This window comes from Lemur catta, chromosome 2 (assembly GCF_020740605.2).
Source record: "Lemur catta isolate mLemCat1 chromosome 2, mLemCat1.pri, whole genome shotgun sequence".
In the NCBI taxonomy this organism is placed as follows: domain Eukaryota; kingdom Metazoa; phylum Chordata; class Mammalia; order Primates; family Lemuridae; genus Lemur; species Lemur catta.
The window spans coordinates 20,579,677-20,593,800 of NC_059129.1; the positions used below are offsets into that span (position 1 = coordinate 20,579,677).

Consider the following 14,124-nt stretch of genomic DNA (forward strand, 5'->3'; position numbering starts at 1 on the left):
TTTCTTAGAAGATATATGCTGATATTTCATAATGTCTAAAATTTACTTTCAAATAGTTCTGGAAAAAAATCATATATATAGAAAAAAAGAAATAGGGCTAAATGTTAACTATGGTTGAATCAGAGTGGTGGAAAGAATGAGTAGAGTTCATTGCTGAATATACTAAATTCTTTAAATTTTTCTGTACATTTTGAAAACTTTCATAATAAAAGCTAGGAAGATATGATGATTAAAAAAAAACCTCCAATGGTAATCTGCTGCGGCTAAGATCTTTTATGTGTGTGTGTGAGCCAATTTCTATAATTTTTTTTTTTTCTTTTTAGACAGAGTCTTATTCTGTCAGCCCAGGATGGAGTGCAGTGGCATCATCATAGCTCACTGTAGCCTCAAACTCCTGGGCTCAAGTGATCCTCCTGCCTCAGCCTCCTGAGTAGCTGGGACTACAGGTGCGTACCACCACGTTCAGCTAATTTCTTTGTTTGTTGTAGAGACAGAGGATCTCACTATGTTGCCCAGGCTGGTCTTGAACTCCTGCCCTCAAGCGATCCTCCCACCTTGGCCTCCCAAAGTGCTAGGACTACCAGTGTGAGCAACCACACCTTGCTCTAAGATCTTATCATATTCAGGCAAATAGTGAACTCTACAGTTTTTATTTCTTTGGTTAACTAGGGGAAAAAAGACAGTAAAGTTTTTTATGACACTAGGTAGATCTTTTATTAGAGCATTTAGAGCATATAAAGAAAATGCCATCTTTAAAGACTAAACCCTCAGTGGCACATGTCCCTAGACAGCCACTCCAAGAGCTTAGGGAAGGAGCCCTATTTCCCTGTCACCCCACTACGCCCCCGTGCCCCAAGCAACCCAGTGAAGATGTACAGCCCCTCATGTGCCCCTGAGCCTGGGGTATATGTGCTTAGCTCGGATGGGGGTCTTTCTGCCTGTTAGTCACAGTTGGTGTCTGCTGAGAAGCAGGTTTTCCATACTCCTACTGAGAAGGACCACTCCTCCAAGTCGCCTTCTCCCAGGGAACCCCGGAAAAGGGGCTGACGATTGTCGGTGTACAATTTTCCACAGTTGCTCTCAGCAAGCAACCTAAGTACCCTGAAGCTCTTCAATCCTATGCTCAGGGCTGACAGGCGAGTGTTTCCAGAACGTCCGTCAGGGTTACAACCAAGTCAGGCTCTGTGTGACCCACCCAGCCTCCCGAGACACCCACTGCTGTGTGACAGGTCAGGTTCCAGAGCAAGCCATTGCCTTGCTTCCATGTGCTCATCCTTCAAGGACTAGCTGAAAGGTGGCCCTTCCCTAAACTCTCCTGGCCCCCCTCCCTCCAGTGGGAGTCCCACCACCAGGGTTCCAGGTCTCCCTCTCCTCTCCCTCCACCAGCGCTATTCACACTGCATTAGTTTTAGCTGTTTATATTGTCTTTCCTACATTTTCCTACATGTCAACAGCGCCTAGCACAGAGTCTGGCATGTCAGAGGTAAACGCGGGCTGAATGAACGTTTCTGCAGCTGGACAAGTGACTCCTGTGTGTGCCTGGGTCTCTCCAGACAGCCTCACCTTGTGCTTGTACAACTTCCACTGGGCCTGCAGGGTCCTGGCCGCAGTGTCTCTTCTCCCGTTGGTGCAGGTGGGGTGGGACCGCAAGGGCCCCTCCTCACTCGAGTCTGCATTCGAGTCTGGCTCAGAGTGCCTGCTGTTGGGAGCGGAAGCTCGGAGCTCTTCTTGGGTCTGCAGGAAATGGAAGGAGTAAAAGAAAATGATGAACATCAGGGTAGGGTGCAGGATGTTACTGGGCGTGACGGCCGGCAGAGCTTATCAGGGGAGTCGAGATCATTCATGTAAAGAGCTGCACTGGAGTCATAAATTTAGATGTGTTTTTCATTTAACTCCCTAGACTCTATCTGGGAGGGAGAGAGGGTGACATTTCCTGTCAGTCGCATTTTGTTATTGCAAGAATTGTCTGTTTTTCTAGGGTTCTTTTCTGATCTTTTTAAAGTTTAATACTGTATTATAAAAATGGGATTTCTGAGATTAAAAGGTAATATATTCCTAGCTTGGTTTTTAAGGTAGAAAGCAGCAGGAATTGCTACTACGACCATCGAAATAACATTAATATCTATCACTTAGGGGTCCAAATTTATTATCCACAGGACACTTCTCAATAGAAATAAAAATACTGGACTATTTTTTTAACATAAAAAATACAAGCTCAGTGGAGACACAAGTTGTTACAGAAAGCCCTCAACAGAGAGAGGGACACACACAAAACTGCTAAAGTCCACACCTGGGCAAAACGCCTGGGACCACTGGCCTGCCAAGAGACTTGAACAAAATGCATCCAGAATGAATTAGTCAGTGTATTTAGTTTTTTATTTTCTCTATTTTATGATGCCTGGATATCCTAGAGCCTCGCTGCTCCTGGAGAGAATGCCCCTCCCAGGGTGGGCCAATTCCTGGAGAGTAAATGACTTGCCTTAGAGCACGACTTTCCTAAGCAACCAACGAATCTAGTGCCCGCACTCAGAATCACCTGCTCCATCTGGTTTTCACATGCAAGGAGGCAAAATTCCTCTGCCCCAGTCCCCCAGGGCCAGGTCCTGGACAGCCAGAGACCACCCCTGCAGCCCAGAGCCCGCTGAAATGATTCCAGGCAGCCAATCCTCACTACCCCCCTTCCCATGTCTTCCCCTCACCCCCGGTGCTTCCCCTGAGGCCCCGCGTGCCCGCCTCCTGTTTCTAGGGACCCATGAGTACAAATGTCCTGTGACAGTCATTTCCATGTCTATGTGTGTTGACATCCCTGATGAAGACAAATCTGGGTACATTTTAACACAGCCGGCTTTGTCAGTTCTTTTTAGTTGTGTCACCAAGTTACTTCGTGCCAACATTCCCAATACTTAGCCTCAACAGTCCTATTTTATAATCCTAAGAAGAGTCTCATCTCCTTCCCTCAATCCTAACACATTTTCAGACCTTTGTTCCATTAAAGCAAGATAATCTGTCAAGGTGTGGCCAGTGCCTATGTGATCAAAAAGGTAAAATCAGTGACTTGGAACATAAAGGAACATTTATTTAAACAACTCTTGGCAGACAGTTAAATTTTGATATGTTTACAAATGCCTTGAGGCAACTGTTAAAAACCTGACTCTCATCACTCCATTTAAACCTACGGTTAACCATTCACATATGAATGCTGAGAACTGAGTCCCATATTTAGGACAGTGGATAATACTAATTAAGCCCACTGTTCTTTCTCTTTAAAATAAAAATGTTTTTAAGCAGGAAAAAAAAGCTAATATTAATATATACTTATTATGAAAAATTCAGACAATATTAAAAGAAATTTTAAAAAATGCTTATAATGCCACCACACGGAAGAAGCTATATTTGACAGTCCTTTCAGACATTTTTCCAAGTATAATTTGTTTTTTAATAAAAAGGGATCAATGCTATGTGTCTTTTTTTTTGGACGAGGGAATTATTTCCATCAAACAATAGGTCACAGGCACTCTCTGTGTCAACAGGCAGAGATCTATTTTGTCTGTGCTAACACAATGGCTGTCTAGACAATACCCCACTGGCCGGCGCACCACCGCTGCGTGATGACTATCGCGTCTCTGCTCTTTCGTTTGCTGTGGTCCCCCCACTGCCAGCAGGACTGCCGTGGACTTCCACGTGCTGGTGACTCTGCAGAGAGTATGGGTCATGTTCTCTGGCCTCTCTCTTTGAAAGAATGAGAGGAGAACTGGGATTCTCATTTGTTCCTGTCATTCATAGGAACACAAAATCTCAAGGTCATACAAGAAGATGCCAAAACAAAAAATAGCGCGTAAAATTGTGACACCAAGCAAAATCTCCTAAAGCCTCTGTCAGGAGAAAGGGAACACCTGAGTAAGGACGTCATTCCCGGCGGAAAGTACCTGTTGTCAGGAGTTTCTGCGGACACGGCCACTCTGCTCTGTGTTAGTGGAGGACTGAAATCCCACACTACAGAAGCCGACCCAGAGAAAGCAGCAAGCTCCTCAGTAAGACCCTCAAAGAAGGGGGGGACCTGGCATCATCCGAGCTAGAGCTGAGGCAGTGAACACACCAGAGCTAAGAGGGACAAGGGATCTTTCCTGATTGGATTTGTGTCCAATTAGCACCCGGGGGAAATCTGTGCTAAGACATCTTTTCTGTCTTCAAATCAACATGTCAATAACACAACAGGATAAACTTGTTTTTCTTTGGTTTTAAGGATCTAAAGAAAACCTGAGTAGCCAAGGAGAAAGAGGAGTCTTCAACAACCAGATAGACTCCATAAACAAAGTCGCTCTTTCCAATTCTGATGTATGTGGAAAACATTCTCCCTAAGGGATATATGACTTTGAGTGGCAAGTTTAAAACATAGGCAGAAACACCTACACTTACTTATTGTTGAGCACTCTCAGGGGTCGGGGCGCCAGGAGACAAGTCATGTCAGTAAGCCCTGCAACTCGAAGGTCCCCACCAGCACCCCATGTGGGAGAGAGTCTAATAATGCCTGATGGTGACACAGAGTCCAGAGAACTCAAGCCCAGCTCTCTGTCACAAAGTGCCACTGGGCAAGAATGAGGTCCCCAGGAAGACATCACCTGGGGTCATATTCAGCTGGGCAGACAGCGTAGACATTCAGGTAAGCACAAGGTCTCGTGAAGAGTGATGGTCACATGGACAGTGGCTAATTCCCTGGATGCTGGGACAGTGACTCTGTGTCACTGAGAACATTACCCAAAGTGCTAGAAAAACCACCACAGAAACACACCCACAGGAAAGGACAAAAAATATACTTTACTGAGAGTAAAAAATACTTTTCTGCAGGGATCGAGACGGGCTCACATTGTCCACCCCTCACACTTGGCCAGAAGAGCTGCCAGAACCAAGGTCACTGGACTACCTGTGTGGGACCCAATTAGCGCACAGCGTGAAAACACTTTCTTTTTTTTTCCTAACTGTCAGTGTTGTGGTTTGTCTCCATTTGTAATTAAAAATGTGCTAATCAGCTTTTCCAAATTCTTTAACTTTTTTTTTTTTTTTTGAGGCAGAATCTTGCTCTGTTGCCCAGGCTAGAGGGCCATGGCGTCAGCCTAGCTCAGGGCAACCTCAGACTCCTGGGCTCAAGCAATCCTCCTGCCTCAGCCTCCCCAGTAGCTGGGACTACAGACATGAGCCACCATGCCCGGCTAATTTTTTCTATATATATATATATTTTTTTTAGTTGTCCAGCTAATTTCTTTCTATTTTTAGTAGAGACGGGGTCTTGCTCTTGCTCAGGCTGGTCTCGAACTCCTGACCTCGAGCGATCCTCCCACTTCGGCCTCCCAGAGTGCTAGGATTACAGGCATGAGCCACCTTACCCGGCCTCTCACTTTTAAAAGTACACACAGTCTCATGTGTACATGAGAGGCTATATTAGGAATCCAGCTGAGAGAGCCAGCCCAGAGTCACAACAAAACAAGGCCCCACACTTCTGTTCCGACCGCCAGCACATGGTGCCTCCCACAGCCCCATGACGCCCCGTGCTCCCAGAGGCCAAGAAGCTCTACTGGACACTTGCCACCAGAACAGGGAGTGGTTTTCTGAAACAGAACCTCATGGCTAAAATGAGTGGTCAAGGTAAAGACCTGACATCCTGGTGGAATCCCAGGTATTAGTCAGATCTTTAATAATCAGAAAAAGGGTCACAGTAACGGGACCATAAAGAAGCTGTTGTAATAGACTCCTTACCCACTTCTAACGTGTGCTCAGTGTGAACGTGTCCTAGACCAGCTGGTCCTATCTGTCACATATTTGCATGATGGGCAGCTGCAGTATTTTAACACCAAAGTTATTTGGTTTTTGTTTGAACAGGTATCAGATCACACCTGTCATCTGAAGAATCCATTTACAGGAAACCAGGATTAGTGAGGAGGCACTGCTAGCCACCTGAAGTGCAAGTGCAGGTAGCACTGGTCCAGCAGGAACCAGAGGGTGGCCTCTGCCCCTCCAGGGAGGCAGAGGGGCTAGGGGACCCTCACAGCCACAGACTGCGCCTCAGCCCCCCCTCGTGGCATCCACATACACCAGGGAGTGGAGGGGCAGGGAAAGCATGTCAGCCTAGAGTTACCTCTCAGCTGTCTGCAAGGTCCTCACCAAACAATCACTCAACACTGAACAAGTGAGAAGCTCACTGACAGGCAGGGAGGGACCGGGAGACTTAACCCTGCCTGGGGAGCACATGTCCTTTGAGGCCTTGTAAGAAAATATTCTGGAACTCACATAAGAGGAGAAAATGCACGTCCAGTCAGTGCAGGAGGCCTTGTTAAGTATTCGTTCCTTCCACTCCAGGCCCTTCCCAACTCCTCCTCACCTTCCCCGTAGACAACCCCTTGCCGTGCAACTAAACCTTTTGCATGTTTGAGGTTTGGGGAAGATCTTCATTCACCAGCCCAACTATCTAAGACTCAAATATTAGTTTGAGAAGTCAATTCACTGACAATCAATTAATTCAGAACTTCAGACTTCTCTACCTGTGACTTCAGTTATAGAAATCGACTGTGATGACAGGGAAATTGGGTTGTCAATGTCACGGTCAGAAAAACCTCTGGGTATGAAAGCAACCAGACCACCATGTATCTGTGGAAAGTCCCGCCATGTCTAAACAGAGACCACACAAAATACAGCCACACTGTACCTCATGAGTAGTTTCCACGGGATCATCTTTCTCTTCTTTCCTAATTTCTTGCAGTTCTTGAAACTTGTTGATAAGTGTTTGAATTTCCTCTCTAAGGTGGAAAGGGAAAAGATGACACTTTACTTGCCGCTGTGTGATGAAGGCCATTGCATGGTACGACGGGCAGGCTGTGTTTAGACAGACAGACGCTGCACAGAGCCGGTGAAGCCACGTCTCCCTGAGCGATGGGGCCCCTTAGCGGGGACCCAACTGTACCAAAGACCCTGCCGCAGAATAGCACTTTCTCTTCCCCCCAGGATGCCCTACGAGGGCAGGGCTGGGAACTCCAAGGACCCAGCACCCTTCCTTAAATGATGTAAGAACTCAAAAAAAAAAAAAACATTCACTGCATGAATGACAAATAAGTAGGTATCACTGGGGTTTTTAATAAATAATGTGAATGGAAGGCATTATAATTTATGTCCTTATTACAGATACTGAAGCAAAGTAAAAATAACTCATCTTGCATACTTGCCCTTTCTGGTTTACTATAATTCCAGCCTTCTGACAAAATTTAGTCACATTTCTTTTGAAAATGAAATGTTCTATTCATTCCAGTAATCTGTGTCTTACTAATTATTCTCAGTGCTAAATATTTCTGCTCAGATTCCTAATCTAGTTTTTGATGCATTTAAAAAAATCGAGATAAAATTCATAACATAAAATATACTATTTTAGTGTATAATTCAGTGGTTTTTAGTATTATCTAATTCTAGAACATTTCTTTCTTCCTTTTTTTTTGAGACAGAGTCTATCTCTGTTGCCTGGGCTGGAGTGCCATGGCGTCAGCTTAGCTCACTGCAACCTCAAACTCATGGGCTCAAGTCATCCTCCTGCCTCAGCCTCCTGAGTAGCTGGGACTATAGGTGCGCACCACCATGCCTGGCTAATTTTTAAAATTTTTTGTAGAGATGGGGTCTCACTCTTGTTTGGGCTGGTCTGGAACTCCTGACCTAAAGCGATCCTCCTGCCTTGGCCTCCCAAAGTACTATGATTATGGGCATGAGCCACTGAGCCTGGCCTAATTCCAGAACATTTCTGTCACCCCAAAAAGCAATCTTCTACCTGTTAGTAGTCACTCCCCATTTCCCCTCCTCCAAACCCTGCCAACAGCACTCTCCTTTCTGTCTCTATGGGTGTGCCTGTTCTGGACATTTCATATAAATGGAATTATGCATTATGTGGCATTTTGTGTCTGGCTTCTCTCGCTGCGCATGTTTTCAAGGTTCATCTGCACTGCAGAGTGTGTCAGTGCTCCCTTCCTTGTTATTCCTTTGCATGGACAGACCTGCTCGTTTAGTCATTCGTCAGTGGAGGGACACTGGGGCGGTTCCACCTGCTGGCTCTGTGACCAGCGCCCTTACGGAGGAGCGTGGGAGGCACCCCCCTGAAGACGTAACCTGGTTTTCCTGACCAGAGCCCAGCACAGAGGTGTGAATCGCGAGGGGCTGGCCGTGTGCCAAACAGGCAAACGTGGGCCTAATCGTGAAGAGCCTTTTTCCAGAGTTTGGGTTTTCACTCTGAAGGTCACAGAAAACCACTGAACGATTTTAGGAAGAGGAGTATGACCTTCATAAAAACCACTCTGGAAGTGATGCTGAGAGCAGGGGGCTGGGAGGGGCCGCACGTGGCAGCAGGAAGAGTCTGCAATGTGCAATTCTCTTCAGAACGCTACCTCAGGTCACTTACTTCAAAGCCTCCTCTCGTTCTCTTCTCTCCTCCTTGTCTTCCCTCGCATTTTCCAGCTCCTTCTCCAAGTCAGCCTTCGTCTGCAGCAGCTGCTTCACTTCCAGCCTGAGGACACAGAACCAGGGACGTTGCAGTGTTCACTAAAGCGAAAGGTCGTCATACAGCAGGAGGACGCTTCAGGAAAATAATGTTGCTCAACTCCCTTCCTTAGGACCGTGGATGACAGGGCAGAAGGCTCAAGAGCAGTCCTTATTCTAATCACTTAGAGCCAAGAACAGAACTGAGGGTCCTGACCCCCATTTACTGAGCACCTACTGTGTGCGAGGGACTGTCAGGTCGGGGACTGACGGGAGTAAAACCAGCTGAGTCCTTCCCCCTCGGGCCCCACAGACTGAGCAGGAGACACCAGTGTAGCAGTCACACAACTCAGCACACAGCTCACGCCCACCACATGTGTGCTGGAGGTGAGTGCAGGGTCTGAGCACAGGGGGGACCTGTCCTGGCCTAGACTGTGGTGCTGCCTGCACCAAGCCTGAGGACAGGGCATGCTACCCAGGCACCTCCGGCTGGACCCTCCCAGATGGGTTTTCTCAAGTCCCATGCATGGCCCAGTGGCCACAAACTCACTTTAGAGGAGACCTCTGGCTGAACCTCAGATCCACTGCTTACTGTTTGTGTGACCTAACTTTTCAAGGTGCTCCTTAATCTCCACATTAAATGAGATAAAACTCATTGAGTGTTTAGCAGAGTGCCCCTAACATAGTAAGGGCTCAATAAAGGGTAGCTAGTGTCATGTCACTTGATAGCTTAATGGAGAATTTCAGAAGTATTTACCTTTCAGTATGACTAGCTTAATTATAAAACCTTATCATGAAATACTAATTTTTACGAAGAACCTATCAATGTACACACATGCACCGTGAGACTTTGATTGAGGGGAGACACAGGCGAGTGTGGAGGAATCCGCCTCTGCTGTGAACAGCAGGTAGCAGGACTTAGCAGGCTGAGAGCACTGCAGAATCCTCTCAGACCTGGCGTGCACACAGGCCACCTAGGGTCTCACTAGGCACAGAGCGTGGGTCAGAGAGGCTGGGCCGGGGCCTGAGATCCTGCATTTCTAACCTGCTGCCAGGTGACACTGATGCTACTGGCTTCACAGAACACTCTGAGTAGCAAGTCACTGCAGTTCTTGCAAACCGGAGAGAGAAATGTCATCTCAGTCATCTCAGACGAGGGTTGGGGTTGGCTTCCTCGTGACAGAGCTAGAGAACTAAAGAAGCTACAGCAAACAGCAGGGAGGCAAGAGCCAGGCCGAATTTTAAGTGAGCTACAGATCACAAAACCAAAGAACACACAGCAAGGCTTGGCCTTTCCAACTCTCAGGGTTGCACTGAATATTTTACAGCATTTACATCTTATTTGATATATAGATCATATGTCATAAACTTACTACTAAATTTTAAAACCACTCTGCTTAAGATTTAATTGACTTTGCACAAATCAATGAAAGTAAGTTCCTCTGTAACAAACAATTTGAAGATCCCTCTGGAATTCAGTGTAAAGATTTAAATGGTGCTCCTGCCCATACTTAGGGCAACATAATACAGGCAGTTAGCATCTTCTTTGTATCACTAATGCTGCCTTTATTTCACAACTGAAATGTAAGGAGTTTTAGAACTGTATAAAAATATTCATGTAATAACTATTATGAGCTAAGCATTTCCCCAAATTCATAGCAGTGTAACCCTAGCAACGGTCTACATGGGGAACGGAGGCGTGGCCTGGGCCCCAGGAGCACCTACTCTCTCTCCAGCAGCTGCATCTGCAGGGCATTCCGCTCCCCCGTCAGGTTTCTCATGGCCTCTTGGAGATGCTCCTGGTCCTCCTGGTGGTCCTGGTCCCCTCGTGGCTGTCTGTGCACCGTGGAGCCTGATGCAGGACGAGCCAGCGGATTGGATTTGGCCAGGTCTGAGGCGTGTGATTTTGAGCTCTCCATAGAACTGATTTTCTGGAGGCAACACAGGCACTGGTTAGATGTCATTGCTCATTTTTACTTTCCATTTATGAAACCCAGAAAAGAGAGACAACCAAAGGGAACCGAGTCTGCTGCAGGGGCACAGGAAAAGCCTAGCTGGGTGACCGAGGTACCTGGCAGATGCCAACCGAGGCAAATCTACTGGGACAGCAACTGCCCAGCACAGCTCTCTTGGATCAGAAGAGAGATCCAAGATAAATCGGAGAAAGCAGAGCACGAGGGGAATTCAGAAGCTACCTTGCTTTGTGCTCACTCACCCTATTTCCCTGGAATGTCTGAAACCTTCAACCTTTACGTTTTCAACTTCAAATGCTATTCCAGTTTTGCCAGCAAAGTGACCTGAGCCCCCAGTGTCCCCCTGCCACCCCCAGTGCTCTCGGCTGGGACATGCTTCCCCACTGGACTCTGAGCCACCTCTGCGTTCTTTCCATTTCCTAACAAGGTTTACTTTTCACATACCGAATATTTATAAAAACTTAAGTTTTCTACTTGATAAATATGTAAAATTATTTTTAAAAAACATTTTCTCCTCTAGGTTTACTCTTAGCCCAACAACAGAGACAGCGCTAACTTCATATTTAGAATACAAAGCTGTCAACACTTCTGGCCCATCCCAATAGAATCAGATTGATTCCTAGTTTGCAAAGTCACATGGGGGATATAAGAAAATGTTAATTTCCCAAATTTTCTGGCTGGCAAAGTGTGATGAACAGTGTTCTGCAAATTCATATATTAGACAAGCAGTGAGGAAAACAGGCTGGTGAATGACTGGCAATGGAAAGCCCATAATAAGTATGTGCCAAGCTGGGCTGCTGAAGGCTTTAGGGTCACAGGTATCCACTGAGGCCACACAAAAGCCCAAAGATGTGTGCTGCAGGCATGTGGCTTTGCCATCCAGAAGACGAGGGCCGAGAGACACACCTTCAGGCCTTGTCTAGACCTGGGGAAGTCCACTCTGCTGCTTGCACGCTGTGCCGGCTAGTGGACAGCTGTGGTTTGCATCCTCAGTGTGACCCGTCTCACTCTCTAAGTCTGCGCCCCTGGTGCACAGGACACACTGCCCTGAACGGCAGGGTGCTGCTGAGATGCCACCCACCTTCTCCAGCTCCGAAATGCGCCTCAGCAGCCTGGGCTTGCTCCACTCCACGTAACCTGCTGGAAGCGACAGGTTTTGGAAGGACCGTCCCAACGGGCACTTCAGCCCCGATCACCCATCTCAGGCAGGGCCTGACGGCTTCCCGCCCACAGGCCGGAGCAGCTTTAGAGCTGAGCCACAAGACCTGCCCAGGCAGATTCTTGCCTTCCAAGGGGTTCCCTCAACACGATGACTTCTCTCTACCTTTGCTGTAAAGAGTTCTCAGTACTAACAGTCTCCAAGTGTCTCAGCGGCATTCTTTCCTGATTCTGCCCCAGTGAGGCTTTGGCCTCACCAGTCCATTAAGGTGGTTCTTATCAAGGTCACCAAAGACTTCACTTTGCCAAATCCAAAGCTCAGAGCTTAGTCCTCATGTTTCCGCCGGCACGGCTGCCTGCCTTCCTCCCTTCATTTGTGTCCACGCTTCCACATGCCTGGCTCTCCCGGCCACCTCAGTGCTGCTCCTCCCTCTGCTGTGCAGGTTCACCTCCACCTTTACGCACCCCGCCCCTCCCCTCTCCTCAGACGCACTTGCCAGGTGGCCCCACTGGGCTCCCACTGCAAGCTGCATGCTCAGGGCCTAGCCCAGGCCTCTGCCTGGAACCCCAGACACATCCACTGCTGGGCCCGTGCCCCCCGACTCAGACCCCACTGCCCCCTCTCCCCACACCTGCTCCTCTGCCTTCCCCACCTCAGGAAACGGCAGCTCTGTCATTTCAGTTGCTGAGATAAACCCCCCTGGAGCCTGACTCGTCCCTCTCTCATAGGCTATGCCCAACCTCCGAGTCTCCCATAAGCCACACCTTCAAAGTGCATCCAGAACCCAACCCCTCTCACCACTTCTGCTACCACCCTGGCCCAGCCAGCAGATCCCTCACTAGGGCAAGGGCAGAGGCCTCTGCCTGCCAACATCCCCGCTCTGCACACGGTCCACTTCCAGCACAGAAGCCAGGGTCCTTGGGAAGCAGAGCAGGCTCCTGAGTCCATTCCATGACTGTCCCACGGCACCTGCCCCAGTGGGCCTTCGGGCCACTACGCTCCACCAGTCTCCATCCCCACCTGCTCTCCCAGCACCCAGGGCCTCTGTGCTCACTGCTCTCCACCTGGGCTCTGCCCCCAGCTGCCTGCATGGCTGGCCTCACCCCTTCCAGGCCGTGCTCAGCAGTCACTGTCTTGGTCGGGCCTTCCTGGTGACCCTGTCTGTGTACAGCTGCACACCACTGCCCCCGGTCCCCAAACCTGCCATCTCCTTCCCCTCCTCCACCTTTCTCCACAGCACCTGTTACCACCTGACACAGATTCCACTCAGTGACTCCTCCCCCCATCACAGCATCTCCACGAGGAATGTCTGCATGCTTCCCTTCAGCACTCTAATGCTGGGGCCTGGACGCTGCGTGGCACACAGTAGGGTCCCTACGGCTGAAGGGAGGAGGGGCTGCTCACACAGCACGTGTCAGGCCAGGGTCTGCCCTGCCTCGGGACTCCCTCTGGCAGCCACCCTGTGTCTTCCCTCATACAACAAGAGACGTGACCTCCGTCCTCACGTGTCCCTCCTCGAGTGGCGCTGGGGAAGATACCCTTTATCTTGGAGGTGGTGGGGGAGTTGCTCAGCACACGGTCCAGGTCTTCCTTCAGGCTCTGGTTCTCCTCTGTCAGCTCCTGGACGCTCCGAGACAGGTTCAGGAGAGCACTGCTCATCTTCTTCTGCCTCTTAGCACCCGCCTTCTTCTCCCCCGCAGGCCTAGGGACAGCCAAATCAAGGGTCTAAGGTTTGCATTTCTAAACTGGTTCAATAAATGTTTTCAACGAGGGGTAGACAAATCAAAGTTCGTTTCTGCCTGGTCTGTGAGATCAGTGTGGTTTCTGAAGGGGAATATTCGCAATCAAATAAGTAACAATAACCTTGAACCTCATATAAGCAAAATGTTAACCCCTAAGATAGAATTCCATTCTTACCGTCAGTAAACCTATATAACAAAATATTATATTCAATTATTAGCGTTACATTTTAAATATCATCACTAAAAATTCTGTGGAAACTATTTTCTCTCTTGTTACATTAAGTAGCTATACAATAGCTTTCATTTTGATTCTTATCCCACAAAGTCTAAAATATAGTCGATCCTCATTATTTGTAGAGTCCATATTGCCAAATTTGTTTACTAGCTAAAATTGATCTGCAATCTCAAAATCAATAGTCACAGGGCTTTCGTGGGAATTCACGCACACACACGGAAGGATGAACAAATGAGAGTCACTGACTTGCACGTTCCCAGGTGAGGCTGAATGAGGAGATGCTCATACTGTGAACAAGTGTCCTTTTTGCAGTCTACTTAGCGCCACGTCTTTTACATTTTTGGCTTTTTATTGGTGACTTTGCCATTTAATACAGCCTGGAACCACAGTGCTGAGTCTGGCTAGCACCTACTAGCTCTGGAAGGCTGTGATGTGCCTTACAGAAAACATACACATGTTAGACAAGCTTGTCTAGGCAGGAATTATAGAGCTGCCATAAATTCAACATTAAGG

At 48.0% G+C, this 14,124-nt stretch overlaps 1 protein-coding gene across 16 annotated transcripts in view; it reads right to left on the reverse strand.

Moving 5' to 3' along the window:
* Window positions 1-14,124, reverse strand: part of IQCE (IQ motif containing E) — a 58,768-nt gene that overhangs the window by 16,454 nt on the left and 28,190 nt on the right. For 14 of the 16 annotated variants that reach the window (XR_006733398.1, XR_006733399.1, XR_006733397.1 and 11 more), the window contains 6 exons: window positions 13,173-13,336; window positions 11,557-11,615; window positions 10,228-10,433; window positions 8,426-8,530; window positions 6,698-6,788; window positions 1,564-1,734 (listed from right to left, as the gene is read on the reverse strand). Coding sequence is in view for 13 of the 16 variants with exons in the window: in XM_045543031.1 (XP_045398987.1) it covers window positions 1,564-1,734; window positions 6,698-6,788; window positions 8,426-8,530; window positions 10,228-10,433; window positions 11,557-11,615; window positions 13,173-13,336 (796 nt within the window). In the remaining 3 variants the exon portion in view is untranslated. The remainder of the gene's footprint in view (window positions 1-1,563; window positions 1,735-6,697; window positions 6,789-8,425; window positions 8,531-10,227; window positions 10,434-11,556; window positions 11,616-13,172; window positions 13,337-14,124) is intronic. The other 2 variants (XM_045543023.1, XM_045543035.1) reach the window with 1 other exon arrangement.